The 17,472-nt window shown below is 52.5% G+C and overlaps 8 protein-coding genes across 8 annotated transcripts in view; 4 read left to right on the plus strand and 4 right to left on the minus strand.

Moving 5' to 3' along the window:
• BDQ94DRAFT_141324 (aspartate aminotransferase) overlaps positions 1 to 828 on the plus strand; it is a 2,488-nt gene extending 1,660 nt beyond the window's left edge. The window contains exons 4-5 of the mRNA XM_026765801.1: positions 66 to 535; positions 636 to 828. Coding sequence (XP_026627377.1) covers positions 66 to 161 — 96 coding nt within the window. The 3' untranslated portion in view covers positions 162 to 535; positions 636 to 828. The remainder of the gene's footprint in view (positions 1 to 65; positions 536 to 635) is intronic.
• Positions 296 to 1,523, minus strand: BDQ94DRAFT_169316 (putative SNARE protein (Ufe1); the record flags this gene model as incomplete). Its single annotated transcript, XM_026771265.1, has 3 exons — positions 296 to 536; positions 637 to 1,337; positions 1,401 to 1,523. The coding sequence occupies 3 exons, from the start codon at positions 1,521 to 1,523 to the stop codon at positions 296 to 298; spliced, it is 1,065 nt and encodes a 354-aa protein (XP_026627378.1).
• A 112-nt stretch (positions 1,524 to 1,635) lies between these two features.
• BDQ94DRAFT_18751 (putative PB1 domain protein) lies at positions 1,636 to 4,117 on the minus strand. Its single transcript, XM_026775172.1, has 5 exons — positions 3,501 to 4,117; positions 3,303 to 3,452; positions 2,922 to 3,257; positions 1,824 to 2,876; positions 1,636 to 1,767 (listed from the first exon to the last, which is right to left on the minus strand). Exons 1-5 carry the CDS (start codon positions 3,513 to 3,515, stop codon positions 1,738 to 1,740), a joined length of 1,584 nt encoding a protein of 527 aa, XP_026627379.1. The 5' UTR covers positions 3,516 to 4,117; the 3' UTR covers positions 1,636 to 1,737.
• A 1-nt stretch (position 4,118) lies between these two features.
• Positions 4,119 to 4,484, plus strand: BDQ94DRAFT_18750 (uncharacterized protein). Its single transcript, XM_026775171.1, has one exon. It carries the CDS (start codon positions 4,185 to 4,187, stop codon positions 4,404 to 4,406), a length of 222 nt encoding a protein of 73 aa, XP_026627380.1. The 5' UTR covers positions 4,119 to 4,184; the 3' UTR covers positions 4,407 to 4,484.
• Positions 4,485 to 5,581: 1,097 nt separating this feature from the next.
• Positions 5,582 to 6,627, minus strand: BDQ94DRAFT_141329 (copper chaperone CCS1). Its single transcript, XM_026765802.1, has 2 exons — positions 5,859 to 6,627; positions 5,582 to 5,792 (listed from the first exon to the last, which is right to left on the minus strand). Exon 1 carries the CDS (start codon positions 6,450 to 6,452, stop codon positions 5,919 to 5,921), a length of 534 nt encoding a protein of 177 aa, XP_026627381.1. The 5' UTR covers positions 6,453 to 6,627; the 3' UTR covers positions 5,582 to 5,792; positions 5,859 to 5,918.
• A 299-nt stretch (positions 6,628 to 6,926) lies between these two features.
• Positions 6,927 to 8,725, plus strand: BDQ94DRAFT_177852 (protein kinase-like protein; the record flags this gene model as incomplete). The annotated part of the gene is made up of 3 exons (XM_026773012.1): positions 6,927 to 7,711; positions 7,768 to 8,182; positions 8,279 to 8,725. The coding sequence occupies 3 exons, from the start codon at positions 6,927 to 6,929 to the stop codon at positions 8,723 to 8,725; spliced, it is 1,647 nt and encodes a 548-aa protein (XP_026627382.1).
• Positions 8,726 to 8,743: 18 nt separating this feature from the next.
• On the minus strand, positions 8,744 to 10,914 carry BDQ94DRAFT_177853 (uncharacterized protein; the record flags this gene model as incomplete). The annotated part of the gene is made up of 2 exons (XM_026773013.1): positions 8,744 to 10,512; positions 10,752 to 10,914. The coding sequence occupies 2 exons, from the start codon at positions 10,912 to 10,914 to the stop codon at positions 8,939 to 8,941; spliced, it is 1,737 nt and encodes a 578-aa protein (XP_026627383.1). The 3' UTR covers positions 8,744 to 8,938.
• A 3,267-nt stretch (positions 10,915 to 14,181) lies between these two features.
• Positions 14,182 to 17,420, plus strand: BDQ94DRAFT_158843 (DUF185-domain-containing protein; the record flags this gene model as incomplete). Its single annotated transcript, XM_026769005.1, has 9 exons — positions 14,182 to 14,230; positions 14,293 to 14,432; positions 14,507 to 14,899; positions 14,949 to 15,301; positions 15,411 to 15,490; positions 15,679 to 15,881; positions 15,935 to 16,204; positions 16,267 to 16,468; positions 16,528 to 17,420. 9 exons carry the CDS (start codon positions 14,182 to 14,184, stop codon positions 17,418 to 17,420), a joined length of 2,583 nt encoding a protein of 860 aa, XP_026627384.1.
• Positions 17,421 to 17,472: the final 52 nt, after the last annotated feature.

Genomic DNA, 17,472 nt, shown 5'->3' on the forward strand with positions numbered 1-17,472 from the left:
CCCCCCCCCCCATCCCTTCTATCCGTCCATCCTATCGCTATGTGGGTATATGCTAACTGCAACAGACCAAGAACGGCCGCATCTCCATGGCGGGCCTAAACACACATAACCTGGACTACTTCGCCGAAGCAGTGGACAGCGTAGTTCGGGAGACTTCATAATGATGCCGAGGTATATGAAGGCTAGGATATGGTATGGATATATATGTAAGGTACAGCTAGACTGTTAGACATCACCCACAATACAAAAAATATAAACAATCGAACACAAAGAGATAGTAATAAACTACTACTACCTAAAAAACCAAATCCCAAACAACCAACCATGTACACAACCCCACAGTCCCCCAAAACACCGCCTGCGCGGTACTCCGTCTCTCCGTCGCGCGCTTCAACTCCTTATTTCCCTGCCCGATATTCGCTTCCGTATTGCTCGCATCCGTCACAAGCTGCGAAATGTATTCCTCTTGTGTAGACAGATGCGACACGAGCGTCTGCTGGAGGGAGGATATCTCAAGGAGGGATTTCTCTGCGTTCCTACATAACCAACAACCATACTCATTAGCCAGTCCCCCACCGAGAACACAAGACAAAACAAGGAATAAATAATAGGGACGGGAGGGATAGATCAACTTACTGAACCTTCCCGACCACATCCTCAAAATACTTGACCATGGAATCATTCTCCTCCTCAAAGAGCTGCAATTGCTGAGGGGTCAACTGCTTCTCGATCTCCTTGACTTCACTCTCATCCATCATCACACTTCCCGTAGTACCACCTCCAGCAACATCTCCCCTCCACGACCCCCCCTCCACACTCCCCCATCCACCCTTACCACCACTTAATTTATACAAAACACTCCTCTCCCTCTCCCTAACCCTCTCAATCCTCTTCTCAACCATATCCCTCTGCTCATTAACCAACCCTCCCAACTTAATCCTCAGATAGAAAAGCACACTCTCCCTCACCCCCTTCAACACCTTCTCCTTCTCTTCTTCCACGACCTGTTCTTCCTCCTTTCCCTCATTATCATTCCCAGAGGTGAGTGTCGCGCCCCCCGCCCACTTCGCTAACAACCCCTTCCCGAACCGCTGCGTTATGCTTCTAGAGACGGTTTCCTGGCGGAGATTCTCCGCTGCGCTGAGGGTGGTGATTGAGGTGGAGAGGTTGGATAGGAGGGTCGAGGTGGTGGTGGTGATGGTGTCGCGGGCGGTGTCGTCTAGGATCTCTGGTTGTTGGTGTTGGTGTTGTTGTTTGGTGGTGGGTTTGGTGGTGAGGGAGAGGTAGGAGGGGCGGATTGTGTGGAGGTAGGATAGTAATGATGTTATATGATTATTCTGTTTAATTGGGATGTTTGTTAGTATCTGAGTGAGGGTGGAGGATAATGATGGTGGGAGTACAATTCGGTAGGCTTCTTTGAGGAATTCGTCGGCGATTTCGGTGGTCATGTAGCCTGTGGAGAGTTTCGAAGAGGGGGATTTGCTGCGCAGCAGCTCGGAGAATGTTGGGGTGAGGTCGGTCATTTTGGAGGTGTTGCTATACTCTTGTGGTTTGTGGTCGGGGCGGCTTGTTGGTGTCGAGCTGGCATGTATGGAGCATCTACATTACGGAGGAGAGCTACGTATATCACGTGATGTATGCTTACGTGTTTTATGCATTGTCATAACTCATATCATCCATACAACCATACAACCATACCATATCCGACCAAACTCCAGGGTATACGCTAATGCAATCCTAAATCACGCCTCGCTCCTCAACCCATATCTTGTCATTGGTTAGCATGATGTCTTGCTTTTCTTCTTAGCAGAGAGTGGGCATACCTCCATCTTCCCCATCTCGCTCCCCTCTCGTCGTGCCATCTCGCGCGATCCTGCCATCAACAAGTCTAGATCCTCCTGGTCCACCATCGTAATCATGTCTCCGTCGTCCTGCATGCGGATTCGCAGCAGCGTGCGGAATCCAAATTTGTCGCGAATCCGACTCTCAAACTCTCTAAACTCAATTGTCGGTTCCATCATGATGTACCGTGTATCTTCTCGTGAATGCGCCTTCACCCGGAACTTGCGCACCTCCGGCCGCCGTGACGTCCCCCGCCGCGATCCCCGGTTCGGGGATGCCTGTGGCCGCGTCCCCATGATCTCAAACTCACCGTCCGGCCCATGGTCCTCGTATGCATCGCTGGCATACTCTTCCTGCTCGTCAATATACCGTTCTTGCTGACGGCGCCAGCTGGCTCCCGCTGGCATCGATCGGGTACCCGAGTACGTCTCCTCCGGGCTCACCGTAGGGGCAAAGCCCGTGTCACTCATGCCTCGTCGATGGCCGTGGGACTCGCCCGGCCCTCGCGGCCCCGGCCCCGGCCCCGGTCGACCCGGACCTGCCCGCGACTCGGACGCCGTGCGCGTCGTGCCGATCCGCGGCTTGTCGACCAGCGTTTCGGTACTGTGGCCCGCGGTGTTGGCCGGCCGTTCCAGGTCGAGCCGGGGCGGCCGCGCTGCCCGGATGGAGCCCGGTCGACTGTTCATCGCGAGACTACCTGTGGAGCTGTTGGTACTCGCCTTGTCTGCGTCCGGCGGGGGAGTAGGAGGGAAGAGATTACGGTTCAGAGGCGGCTCCGATTGCTGACGGCTCCGACTCTGCAGGTTCTTATGCACCAGGTGCGACGTGGCAAACGGCAGCGTCTCTGGCTTGCGGTGGTCCAGCATGGACATGGTCCGCTTGAGGTCGTCGCTGGCGGCGGACGGCATGCTGCTGCGCTCGGACGCGGCAATCAACCGGGACTTGCCCAGGTAGTCTTTCGCCTTGAGGTTCTTGACCTTGGCCTCGTTGGGTCGGTACACCACCCCAACCGGAATCGAAAAGACCGTGTAGCCCTAATCAGTCAGTACCATCACCCTCACAAGAGGAAGCTGACCTACCGCCGCTTGTTCACGAATGGCATCGTCGATCACGTCGTGGTCGGGCGTGACCTTCTCTTTTGATGCGTATTGCAGGTCTTGCATGCCAGGGCCCATTTGCTGCAGGTAAATATAGCACAGGCCCCGATTGAACAACACCTCACAGGAGAACAGCCGGAACTTCAAGCCCAACTGCTCGTAGTCGATGGAAGTGTTGCCCCGGAGGTAGAGCAGCGTGTCATTGAAATTAGCCAATGCCTCCTCAAAGTCCCCCAGAAGGAAGTTGGACACTCCCTCTTGGAAGTAGGCAATAGCCAGGTACTGATCCAGGCCAACAGCCCGCTGGTAGCAATCAACCTGTTCCTCGTCAGTAACGTCCGGGCAGATGGCCGGGTGTCATACAGCTCGTTCATGCTCTCCTAACGTGGCATAGATGACCCCGCAGTTGAAGAGGATCTTGGAAGTCTCTGCAATCGCACCAAAGACCCTAAGAGCTTCATCATATTCCTGGTTATCGTAGTGGTCTAGGGCCTGTACCCAGGTCTCAATTTCCTAGTCTCATTAGCCATCACCCTAAACCCTAGTTGCGGGGATACGTACCTGCTTCAAGGACATGGTCAAGTTGTCCGTAGCACGGCCACTGGCCTAGTTGACTTGGGCGAGGCGAGACGCCGCAGCAACCCGCGAGTGTATATGTATGCGACTGGCTATGGCCAAGACGCAATGGCTGGGTCCTGGCCACGCTGGAGCAGGGATGTGACGAGGGGCACCGAGACGACTGGGACGATGCCGTAAAGGGAATCCAATCGAGGGTAAGCCGGTTGGGGTCGGCACGCGGCAGGTCGGTGTGGCTGCAAGTCGAGAGAGCGATAACCACAGTGAAGGAGTGATAGACCATGCGCACTATCCAAGCGTCGAGAGCCGAGAGTTGGATCGGATATATAATTAGATCACGGATCCAGCGACCCAGCCGCTAAAAGAGACCGGAGACCAGCCAAGACGCAAGGAGGGCCGTTGGCTGGATGTGATGAGTGATGGGATGAGGGGAGCACGGGCAATGTGAGGTGATTCGAGGGAAGGATTGTCAGAGATTCGTAAAAACGGGTCTGTTTCTAGAGTTTGCCGATTGATTTTCTGGGTTTGTGGTGTGTGCGCCCTGAGATAATAGAAATCCAGCGGGACGGGAAAGAAAGAGGTACGGATCGCGATGGAAGAAGTCAAATCCACATGAAAATGCCAAAAAGGAAGAAGCAGGGAAGGGGGTGGGATTAGCGTGCAGAGCAGATGCAGCCGACAGGGAAGCTAGTTAGTCTCGCAGCGGAAGTAGCAGTAACAGTAACAGTAACATTAGCAGTAGTAGTAGTGGTAGTAGTAGATGGTGACCGTCATGCCGGTCAAGATGGAGAGGACCGGGGAGGGGTGAACAGCAGTAGATTGAAGGCACTTAGGCATAGCATCGGGCATGGATGGGGAGGGGGAAGCAATAATAGTCGGAGACGAGTATAAGCTTGTCTGGTCAGTCGGTGTAGCCAAGTTGGATACTTACGTTCTTACAAAGAGTAGAATAGAATGAATGAATGAATGAATGACTGACTGGGTGATGAAAGAAACAGGAACTGTCACAGCTGCCCCGTTCGTAACGCCCGAGGGGGTAACTGGCGGGTGAATGGCTGATCCAAACTCCCACCCTGGTCAGTGCCCAGGATGCCAATCCGGTGTGCGTGATGATCATTGGCTCCTGCAGGGGGTTGGCACTTCATCACAGTGCAGCCAAGATCCATCTCTTCTCCCTTGATTGGCTGCTGATCGGGGTTCTTTTTTCAGTTGACGCCCGTACCTTACAGTACTACTCCATTACTTACATACATACACTCTGAGTAGTCTTCTTCGAAGGTACACAATACCATCAAAGATTTACAACCATTTAATTTTACACCCAGATTGCAATACTACCTTACTATCATCATCCCCTTGCCAGCAGCCATGGTTGAAAAGACTGGATGTTAGGCTGGAATGGGTCAAAGGCCCGTTCCGCACCCATGCGGAGTGGGGAATGTGGGCAATCTCCGATGTCACTGAAGAATTCAATCAGTCAGTCAATCAATCAATCAATCAATCTCCCTACTATAGTAGATGGACATATGGACATACACAGTATGATACCAACTAAAGGACCTTCGGGACAGGAGGGAAAAGAAAATAACCAGGACAAATCAAAATCCATCACCGTCGGCTTCAAAATCAGCATCACGTTGTCCCAGTCCTTTTTCTTTCCCACTCTCAGGGGATGATTAACTTCTGGGTGTCCCCGCCACGGCGCTTGCAGGTCGAAATGGCCGAACTCAACTTCGGTACCGATTTCCTGCCTGGGGTCCCCCTCCGACCCTCGCAGATGGTCCCTCGCGGTTGGTGCAATAATCACCAGCATTATTCACTAACCAACTAATCAGCCAACCATCTCTTTTTTTATCTTTTTTTCTTCGCTTCCCCCGCCTTCATCAACCCCTCGACGACCGTTGTGACTAGACTACAACTAGTACTAGTCCTGTAGACGCCGCTGACTGGCCTATCCTATCTTTAGCTGCGAGGCACCGTAGTCCACCGAACTAGTCGCTCTGTCGTGCAGCTCTCCTGCATACTCGTCGGTCACCTGAGTCCGGGGGGTCTACTATTGGATCCTCGTCCCATCCTCATCCCCCATCGCCATCTCCCATCACCAACCACCACTTAATACCAACTACCGGTGATGCAACTAGGTTCCCTGGCCTGGTGGCTATTTCTGGAAACCCCTCGCCCACGCGTTTCTATTTAAAAGTTCGGCAGCACGCTAGAATATCGTCACTCTTCATGCTTGCTCGTATTCCTTATCTCAGGGCTGATCGATCATCGATCGTGGGTATCCTATCCCTAGTACTATGCACACTTCTAACCACTGACCGGACTGCTTGCTATACATAGACACACCCGCCAGTCTAGCTTCCTCCAACCACGTCCTCATTTCCCTCCTCTGTTTCCCCTCTAGGCCATGCCCTGGGCCACCTGCTCCTGCCGCTCCTGCCACACATTCTTCCCAGAGCAGGAACACACCATCTTGTCATTATCCCACACCCCCGCGCTTCGAGCGATCACTCCCACTAGAGTGTCAGGGTCTTCCTGTCGAAAGGGCCCCTCCTGGCTCTTCGACACTACCATACTGCGCCCAATCATCTCCCACACCGCTACCGGGCGATCCAAAAATACATTGCCCCGGCCCTTGTCGTTCACTTCGACCGACCCAAAAATGCCGCGGGGTTCCTTGACTGGCTCCGAGCCCAGCACTTTAGCCTTGACGGCCTCCCAAATGCCTCCGGTGGATCTAGCACCCTGCGAAATATCTCCTGTGTCGCGTACCGTGGCATAATACTTGCCGGGAGTAAGGCCGTTGATCGTCAGGTCGACCAGGGTCATGTTGGAGGACACCTGGACCATGCGCGCCAGACCGCGAATCTTGTTGGAGACGCTATTCGAGTGGGTTTCCAAGATACACACCGCGGAACCTGCAAAAGGTGCCATCAGCCTCGGTGTACTGCCTGGGATAGGCAGGTGATAGACATACTGTTGGAGGTGCCACTGCCTCGTAGAATGGCATCCCGTCCCGTAGCTTGGATAGCGGAGACAATCGAGCTGGGTGGTGCCGTCCCTTCGATGAAGACTAGCTGGTCCTTAAGGTTTGCCTCGACCTTGTTGATGCCTGACCGGTCAGCTCGAGCACAGGGTTGCAATGTGGATGCGCCTACCCTCCAACTTCTTCAGCGATGCAGAAACATCCTTGACGCAGCCCTCGCAGGTCATCGGGACCGCAAAGGTAGTCTAAGCGATTAGTTAGGCATTCCCCTCACGACGATGCATCGTCAACCCTGGCAAGAGCCCACCTGAAACGGTTCAATCATTTTGTCTGTATAGAAAGTACTACAAAACCAATGCGCATGTGAGTCACGTAGAAAGTAAGCAAAAAAGGAAGAGAAGCCGTGGATTCCTATGGAAGAAATGCCCCTCGTATGTAGTGATGCGGGACGAGGCGGGGACGCTTTGAAATCAACCCAATCGGGCTTAGTCACTCTACTCTCGCCGATAGCGTCATCCGACCAATCAACCATCGCTGTCTCGCCGCAATTCCGTCCGCGTCCAGCTTGTCTACAGCTGCTGCTTTGCATCCGGCAACTCTCTCCACAATCCCATCCATCCAATTGTCATTCGCTCCACGCCAATCCTGGCAATCGCAGCATGTCCTCCAAATCCAGATGGGCCACCGACGACGACCCCGAAACGGAAGCCATCCTCGCCCAGCGCAAGCGCGAAAAGGAAGAAAAGCGACGCGCCAAAGCCGAAAAACAGCGCCAGCTGGACGAGCAAGCGAAGCTCCAAGCTCAACAAGCCGAGACAGATAGCAGTGCACCGCCCACCAAGCGTCGCCGACTATCAAACGACCACATCCCAGAACAACCACAACAAACACCATCCAACAACACCACCACCACCACAACCAACAATGAACCCAACATCCTCACCTTCCCAACCCAAGAATGGGGACCCTGTCGAAACGTCACCAACTTCGAACGCCTCAACCACATCGAAGAAGGCTCCTACGGCTTCGTCAGCCGCGCCAAAGACATAACCACGGGCGAAGTAGTAGCCCTCAAGAAACTCAAGATGGACAACTCCCCAGACGGCTTCCCCGTAACGGGACTCCGCGAGATCCAAACCCTCCTCGAAGCCCGACACCAGAACGTAGTCTACCTACGGGAAGTAGTAACAGGCACGAAACTAGACGAGTACACCTCCCTCCCTCCCCCTCCCTATCCCTCCAACCCAACTAACCAATCCATAGAGTCTACCTAGTAATGGACTTCCACGAACACGACCTCAAAACCCTCCTCGACGATATGCCCGAACCGTTTCTGCCCTCCGAAATCAAAACCCTCCTCCTCCAACTCCTCTCGGGCCTCAACTTCCTCCACGACCAATGGATCATGCACCGCGACCTCAAAACCTCCAACCTCCTGCTCAACAACCGCGGCGAGCTCAAAATCGCTGACTTCGGCATGGCCCGTTACTACGGCGATCCGCCCCCGAAACTCACCCAGCTCGTCGTGACCCTTTGGTACCGGTCCCCGGAACTTCTCCTGGGAGCAGAGAAATACGGCACTGAGATCGATATGTGGAGTGTGGGGTGTATCATGGGAGAGTTGTTGACGAAGGAGCCGTTGTTGCAGGGCAAGAATGAGGTGGATCAGGTTTCGAAGGTATATACACCACCCCACCCTCTTCCCCTCTTTACGAACATCATCAACAATGGTATGAAGAAAGTGAATTTGCTGACTGACTATGATGTGGTATAGATATTCGCCCTCACCGGTCCCCCCACACCCCAGATCTGGCCTGAGTTCAGATCATTACCAAATGCCAAGTCACTACGACTGCCGCCTACTACGTCTGCGGTGGGCGGAAACCCGCCTCTACTGCCGAGGACCAAGTTCCCGTTTTTGACTAATGCCGGGCTACATCTGCTCTCGTCGCTGCTGGCGTTGAATCCGGGTGTGCGGATGTCGACTAAGGAGTGTCTGGCACATCGCTATTTCAAGGAGGATCCTCGGCCGAAGCCGAAGGAGATGTTCCCGACGTTTCCGTCCAAGGCGGGCATGGAGAAGCGCAGACGGCGGGAGACTCCCGAGGCGCCGAAGCGGGGACAGGAGGCTCCGAAGCTGGACTTTGCGAGTGTGTTTGGGGGTCAGAGTGGTGGGGAGACGGGGGAACAGGGGGCTGGGTTTACGCTACGGCTGGGCTAGTAGGGAGCTGGCTTTAATGTCTTGTAATGTGCATATAGAACCTCGTGTGATTCAGGCTTTGGAGCGAGACGTCTCGATATTCAAAATACCTGGAGGTATGATTAAGATACACTTCCAAACTGAACAAGCAAGGTGTGATAAGGAACGTCGCAGGTTAGGTAATTCATGAAGCGAAAAGAAGGCAGTGTCGACATAACTCACGTCAGCATGGACTCACGAAAAGTAGTGTCTGTCGATAGCCGGATATGTCATAAGGTACTCGTCCGAATCGCTGGTGTTATACTCGCGTCGGAACGGCCGAATGCCACGTACCTGGACGGGCGTGCGCGGGCCAATGATCTCGGGGATATCACGCACTCTGGTCGACGAGTTGCGGTCGAGCCCTGGCCCACTGTACAAGCACCCATCACCGCTGAAGCTTCGCTCCGCTTTGGTGGCATTGTTCCCTCTATCCGGACGGAGATCGTTGGATTTGTCCACTAGGAAGTACTCGTCTCGCAATGCTAGCAGCGACGCCAGGTCGTCCTGAGACGATTGGCTGCGCAAGACCGAAGCATCGGCACTACGTTCACTCAGACGATCCTCTGCTCTAGCCGGGATTAAGGGGATATTTTCTGTCGAATCATTGCAGCGAACAGTGCGATTACCGGCTCCCTCCTGCACCTGTCCTGAAGTAACGCGCATATCAATGGTAATGCGAGGTCTGTCATCACCATGATTCGACAACTCGAGGAATCCAGTTGATGGCGTTGCCGGGGAGTGGCTGTTGGTCGAATCCACTGCCCCTGGTGAGTGACTGGCTGAATGTCCAGCAATCTCGCAAGCTTCGTGTGTCACGTTCCGCTCTCTATCATGGTTTTCACCCAACTCTAGCTTTTGGCATAGCTCCAAAGACTCTATAGCCAACTCAGCATCCGTAATTTGTGAGTTGGAGACGTAGGATGTCATGTTAGCGCTCGTCCCAACGGGTCTGGAGCTGCCGGTTTCGATGATTGGCACCGAAAGATTGCTTGGTCTGCTCGCGCTGGCCGCACCATCCCTGTCACTATCGACTGTTCCAGATGGCAACTGTGGCTCGGGAGTGCCACTGTTGGATGGAACAGGAGCTGTGATGCACAGACCCCCGGTCTCGCTACCTGCTGCTTGCGAAAAGTACGACTCGCTAGGGTTGCGGGAGGCTGAGGTCGGACCCATTGGCTGAGAGTTGTCTCCCCCGGTACCATCTGTAGACGCCACATTAGGAGACTCCGTTCCCATATCTTTATTGCTAGACGGCTTTGATGAACGAGCATTTGAGAACGTCAAATTAAGAGACTCCCCAGTTTCCCGATGAGGCACAACGGTTGACTCTGAGGAGACAGTACCATCTTCCCATACAAATGGGCCCGGCAGACTTCGTAAATACCTGTCCATGTTGCCATCCGCCTCAGGCGGGTAGTTGCAGCTGATGCGCTGTAGGTCAGTACCAAATTCAACATCTTCCTCTGTACTAGCTTCTGACACAGTTGACGAGTAGAGCGTGCCCTGCTGGTCTGAGGAGCCCTTGGAATCCGTGGACGACCAAAGGCTAGGTATATCATCGCTATGGCTTGCTGGAATGGGACGTCTGCGAAACCCGGGCCGGAAGGAAAGAAGACCCGAATTTCGAATGGACTTTTTGTGCAAGCTTTGCATCCAGCGAACCGACCTCGAAGGATTTGAGGGCCCAGCTGGATAGTAGTCACCCTGCGCAAGTGAAGGGTTGTGCCGCGGGTTTCGCGGATCGAAGACGGGGTAGTGGGCACTTTCTTCACAAGTGGGAGGTGTCGATGGTCTTCTAGTTCTTGATGCCATCTGTCAGCTTTGCTATCTTGAAGGATCGTATGGTTCACCTACCTAAACGGGCGAAGAGACGAGAACGACAACGACTGGCGACGTCTGTTTCCGCCACTGCCTGAACCCTCAGGTTTCATGTCTGCGCGGTTCTAGTCCCTGATATTTACTCAGTGAATCAGAAGCTCCGAAGAGAAGTTGCACAGAAAGATACTTTGCGGGGGGATGATCTGGACAGTGGGGTCCACAGAGAGTAAATAATCAGCAGCAGGCGATTCCAAAGTGCATCCGAGACGGATCATGCCGGGTGCATTTGCAATGTTGGACAAGGCAGGCATTGAAGTGAGTGGCTGCTTCTCTGCCTGTATTACCTGCATGGCGGTTTCCTGAAATATCACGGCTGTGAATGTGCAAAGAAAGTGTCGGAGGTATACTTTGATTGGCCCCTCAAACAGGTCATTACTGTACTATTTCTGTTTCGTGATGGATGCTTCTCTTGCATCAGAGGTGAAGTCCAAGTGATGAGCACCCCAGATTGTACAAGCTTTAAGATTGTGCTGGCGAAACAAGCTTCTTGTTTGCAGTGATATTCAGAAGGTCAGGCTCGTTAAGCTGCAGCTGAAGGTAAGTCATTATTGACTCGTATTATCCTTTATAGGAAGGTGTGTCTGATAGCTGACAGTTGCTGAACAATGAATAGTATTAGGGAGCTGCCACCGCCACACCAGCCTTCGCTTATGCCACACCCTCTGCCCAAGTACCCTCCACCTGCCCTTTGCCTGCACTCCGCCTACGCCAAAAGATAGAGCTTGTTTTTTAGTATATGCAGAAATTCAAAGCCTACCGTCATCCCATTGGATTAAGATCCTGCTTGAGGCCCCGATATGGTACCTGATATATCAATCGGATGCCTTACACAAATAGTCTTGTCCAGGCAGCGACATGGATTAAAACAGCAGGGGCTTTAGAAACAAGCATTACCTACACAAATAGGCGGAGGGTGTGGCGGTAGCAACTCCCTAGTATTATCACTGCTAACACGAGTATCACCAGTGGTACAAAGTAGATATGAACTTAGAACTTCTTCCGGAACATATACTACTACTACTAGTCGCATATACATGAAGCATTCTGCGGCATGTCCCAGCCGCTTGCCCCAGCCAAGGATGCTCACAGTCTTCCGAGAGGCCACATGATATCCATAGATAAAGTAGCTCACCCTGACATCTCTGTGAATGTAGGGAGACTCTAAATGAGAACCAGCTCTGTATCTGAAGTAAATAATAATCCTGAAGCGACAATAGTATTGGCTGGTCCTGTTTACAGCCCGGGCTTGATTACATAGTGACTGTTTCCGCAAAGTACCATGAAGGTTGTGGTGAATGAGCTCGACGCAAGTCTGTGGCTAAAGGATAATAGGCAGTACAAGGTGATACCGTGAAGCTCAGTCTACTGAATTGGAGAGCGATGCTACCGGTAATTGAGCTGTAACTAAGAGCACTTAAAACAGAGTGTTAGGAAGACTATTGAAAGTCCAGCTCTTCCTTTGAAGGTACCCCAGTATGCTAGGCCTGAGACCCGAGATGAAAGAGCAAAGTCCATCGGGTCACAACTCATATCAGACTATCAACACCCATATCTGCCCATAAGAGCTTTGAATGAAGGATCGGCCAGAAGTTATGTTGCAGTCAGACGCTCCTCGGGTGAGTATATAAATACCTTCTGCATAACGGAGAGCACAAGTTCTCGTTCAGCCGGATCGGCATCGGGTCGAAAGACGTGCGAACTCTGATGCGATGGTCTTCTTTGTACTAGGCGTTTGATTCTGATCATACCAGGAATCCTGACCATCAGCATAGATGTATGATCCTTTTCATCTCTCTGGCAACAGACCCAGAAAGACAGTTGTAGTTGTCAATACTTCGTCTCTAAATCAACCATGGAACGGTGGATGCCCCTGGTAAATGAACGAAATGATCATGTAGCTCCACATGTCGCAAGCAAAGCTTGGGTCTTTCCCATGAAGACGCTCCGGGGAGCAAAATTCCAAAGGTGGATAGCCGGGTTGAGCCACAGAGTCGCCGACTTTCATGGCCAGACCGAAGTTAGCAAGATAAAAATCTTCTGTGCGTAAGTTTGCAGGGACCTCGATGGCCCGTATCAACTCTCCAGACTTCTAGAGCTTGACATCTGTAATGCGTTGCTTTAGTGGCCGAGTGAGTACTTCATATTTAGCACTCCTGCTAAGATTGTGAAGAGGCGCTATTTCCCAGATGCAGTTATTATCGCTCAAGTCTTGACGACTATTCATCAGATAATTACGATATGAGATGTGTAGGGCAACTTACCGCGGTGCATAATCCCAGCGTTGCGAGGGGCTTCCAACGCCTTTAGCAATTGTTTCGCAGCTGACATGCGAGTACTGATAGCGAATGTTGACACTATATAATGGTCAAGACACGGCCCCATCATAGGAAATACCATAGCCCTATGCTGACAATGGGTTTCCCTTTAGTAAAAAAGTGTCCAGATATGTCACAAGATGGGACCTATCCTGCACGCTGCGAACGATTTCATTCTGTATGCGTAGCTCGATGCCCACCGAGTCGCCAGCGGACAAAACTTTGACAGCAAATTCCCTTCTTTTTTTTCTCCTGGGAGGTTATGGGCCATCCAGGCAGTAGCAAAACTACCAGCACCGAGTTTGTGCTCAATCATATATCTTTCATTGAGAATCTTTCCAAGGCGAATAGGATAGAAAAGTTCTCGCAATTCCGTGAAATCATGCTTTTCCCAAGGCTCAGAAGTCACTTCGATCTCGAGTTCTTTATCTTAAGTGCTCACAAAGTCTCCGAAGTCTTTCGTTTCATCGATTGCGAGTGCGACGCGACGGAAGTACTTACAGTCGTTGAAGCTGGTCGCGCCATCGCCTTTAGGAGTTTTGACGGTGTTACTTCATCCGTCATATGTGTCCTTCATATTTGCTGGTAGGCTGCCCTAGGGTTGCTTAGAGATATCGTGGTGAGATTTACGTATGTGAGCATTGTGACCCGGCACAGGGCAGGCACTATGCAGTGGATGAACATGGGTTGCACTGCCGGTTGTTAGGAAATATTGAAGGTAAGTACGCTTTTTAAGAAGTCGGGACTCCGTAAATACTGCTATACTAAGCTTAGTGTGAGAGTTATGTCTCACATAAACTACTCGCAGTGGTTCTACCTTGGTGAAGTATAAGTGATACGCGTTCTAAACTGCCAGGCTTGGGACTTCAGTCTTTCACAAAATGGCGAAGAGGTTGGCTCTTTTGCAGTCACTGGAGGATTCACTCTAATAGTACTAGAAGGTCTGATACCTAATTCACTATATTGCGAAGTTCATGCGTGTTCAAGTCTGAAACGGAGCCCAGTACAGCAGCGATGCATACAGAAAGTCTGCGGCGGGTGAGATGACGGGAGCGGAGCTAATGGCGGAGCTCGAATTCCTTCCGTTCTGTCAGCTCCTCCTGCTGTCACCAGTTCAAGCACCCGACAGATCTTCACCATTCGTACATAAGCTACATTGGAAGCTCAATTGACTCTATATATTATTAATTCTAGCTTGATCTTTATTTGACCCTCACTTCCAGTCCCCAAGTCTCTACCGCCATGGCCGCGAGCCAGGATGCCGTTTCCTTCGATGCGATCATCCAAGCCGGTATGACCGCCATTCCCCGACTCACCCATGCAGAGCGCTTGAGATTAACAGGCTTGATTCAGATCGCAAGAGAAGACGCAACGAAGAATTAGCGAACCAGCTCCTGAGCAAGAAGAAAACGACCAACGCGGCTACGAAACCGACAGGGAAGACGCAGAATGTGAAACCGGGCAGCTTGGCAAGTCGGATTGGAGTAGCGAAGGTGAGGACAATAAGGACCTATGCAAGTCTGCTCATTCTTGTCGCAATACTGACTCGATATATCGCTCAATCCAGCGCTCCGTATCGGCTACTCTACCGGCCAAAACAACCCCTCCAATCCCAGCGCCCGCGCGACAAGGTGCCCGACAGAACGCAAGGCCATCGAACAAGCGCCGCCCTGACGAAAGCCGCCTCCTTTCTGCACTCAATCCCGAGAGCGGCCAGGCTAACGTGCGGAACGGAGGTGGATTGACGATCAAAGGCAAAGGGTCCGGACCGTTTGTCGTCGTCGGTAGCAACTTCGCGCCAGGGACGACGGCAGCCGATATTCAGTCAGCTCTGGAACCTGTTTCGGGCCGGATATTACGCTGCTGGGTCACTTCGCAGCATCCTGTTGTCACAGCGGAGATTACATTTGCAGAGAGACAGGCCGCAGAGAGTGCCGTTGCCAACTTTCACAACCAGAGGGTAGGCTTGCTCGTCGCGATTTCTTCAGTGAACTATGCTAATTGATCAGGCCGATGGTCGGATTCTATCATTCCACCTAAAGCAACCTGCGAACCCCGATTTGTTCGAGCGCTCCAATGCCCAGCCCGCCGTACAGAACTCCCAATCTTTCAGTGACCTCCGTGAGCAAGCGGACCGCGATCGCCGCTCTCATCGCTTGGCTGATGCAGCTGTCCAGGACGGACGGTGGGGATTCAATGATCAGAACCAGTCTGGCCAAGGCCCACCCAGGGGGAACAATCGCAGAAACCGGGGCAACCGGAAGGCAAGGGGCGGAGCACAGAATACTCAAGAAACTGGCCTTTATAGCGATCAGATGATGGTTGATGCACCACAGCAGAACCAAAGAAACCTAGGCAGGCGGTAATGTAGCCATTCGGTGGTTTCAGTCGGAAAAAGCGTTGTGGGATACAGGCCGTCCTGCGATCAGGCAGGATGGATCTACTTCTTTGCGGATTACATGGTCCTGTAGTTACCTTGGCTTGTCACTGGATGGAGACCTGTACGATACGAAGGAATACATTGCTACCGAACGAAGACTTCAGTTTGGACGTAGACAGATAGAAACGCTGACTGGAGCGGATTATCGGCAGCTGATATGATAAGAACGCAATCACGTGTGCGGAAGTTTTGCGGAGAAGTTGGAGAGCTTCATCAGGAACATTTGCTGGATGTTGCATTTGAACCCTTCAAATGAGGGGCTCCCTAGCATTATCATACCAATTAAACATATGAAATAGCTCGCTACCCTCCTTCGAGCAATATCGAGATGAACCAGGCAACGAGGGGCGCCGTGAGGCAGCTCCTCAGAAAACATCCCAACCAGACCCTCTTCCTCAAATCGCAACGATGGTCCTCAACTACACCCGCATCTTCCACATCTACCTCTGAAACAAGAAAATGGTCGACACCGCTAGCGCAGACTCTTGCCAATGCGATCAAAGTACTACTCCCCTCCAATCATACTGGAACCTAATCTAATCAGCTCTCTACCAGGTAACCGGACCCGTTCCCATCGCCGCCTTTATGCGCCAGGTTCTCACAAATCCCGAAGGAGGCTACTACACGACTCGACCAGAAGGACATGGCGCAGTATTCGGCAAGAAGGGCGATTTCGTCACCTCCCCCGAGATATCGCAGGTTTTCGGAGAACTGGTGGGGATCTGGACAATTGCGGAATGGATGGCGCAGGGACGGAAGCGCAGCGGAGTGCAATTGATGGAAGTTGGACCGGGGAAGGGCACATTGATGGATGATATGCTGCGAGTGAGTTGTCTAGCTGTCCCTGACTTGCTACACCCTACAATTACTGATACGGGCGGAGGTAGACTTTCCGGAACTTCAAGATGTTCTCGTCGAGTATAGAGGCAATATATTTGGTGGAAGCTAGTGCTACGCTGCGGGAAGTACAGAAGAAACTGCTGTGCGGTGATGCAGTCATGGAGGCGACAGATATCGGACACAAGAGTACATGCAAGTACTTCGATGTTCCGATCGTTTGGGTGGAGGATATTCGACTGTTGCCGCATGGTAAGACAGATGAACAGCATACATGCGTATGAACGCCTGGCTGACATATTGCACTACAGAAGAAGAAAAGACCCCCTTCATATTCGCCCACGAATTCTTCGACGCTCTCCCCATCCACGCCTTCGAATCCATCCCTCCCTCTCCAGAGAATCAGCCCGAACAGAAGGAAATCATGACTCCCACTGGTCCAGCGAAACTACACCAGCCCTTGAAACCAGCCAACACCCCCCAATGGCGCGAGATCATGGTCACCTTGAACCCGAAAGCCGTGGAGGAGAACATCGAAGGCGAGCCCGAGTTCAAGCTCACTCTCGCCAAAGCATCGACGCCTTCCTCTCTAGTTATCCCGGAGATCTCTCCGCGCTACCGCGCCCTCAAATCCCAGCCAGGATCCACCATTGAAGTTAGCCCTGAGAGTCGCATCTACGCAGCTGACTTTGCGCGCCGCATCGGCGGTGCGTCAGAGCCGCCCCGCACGGCCACAAAGGGCGCTGCTGCTTCTGCGCCGGCTCCCGCGAAGCGCGTGTCCTCCGGTGCTGCCCTGATCATGGACTACGGTACTCTCAATACCATCCCGATCAACTCGCTGCGCGGTATCCAGGAGCACAAGAACGTGCCGCCACTGTCGTCGCCGGGGCAGGTGGATGTCAGTGCTGATGTGGACTTTACGGCGTTGGCGGAGGCGGCCATCGAGGCGAGTGAGGGCGTGGAAGTGCATGGACCGGTCGAGCAGGGTGATTTCCTGCAGGCGATGGGCATTGAGGAGCGCATGCAGCAGCTTCTGAAGAAGGTCGACGATGAAGAGAAGCGTAAGACGCTGGAGACAGGGTGGAAGAGACTGGTTGAGAAGGGCGGCGGTAGCATGGGCAAGATCTACAAGGTGATGGCGATTGTGCCAGAGAATGATGGCAAGCGTCGACCTATTGGATTCGGCGGCGGACTTGTGATGTAGCTGCCGATACTGCCCACGTGTATATTATAGACTTGTAGACAATCAACCAAAG

The sequence above is a fragment of the Aspergillus welwitschiae genome (genome assembly GCF_003344945.1).
Source record: "Aspergillus welwitschiae strain CBS 139.54b unplaced genomic scaffold BDQ94scaffold_12, whole genome shotgun sequence".
Classification (NCBI taxonomy): domain Eukaryota; kingdom Fungi; phylum Ascomycota; class Eurotiomycetes; order Eurotiales; family Aspergillaceae; genus Aspergillus; species Aspergillus welwitschiae.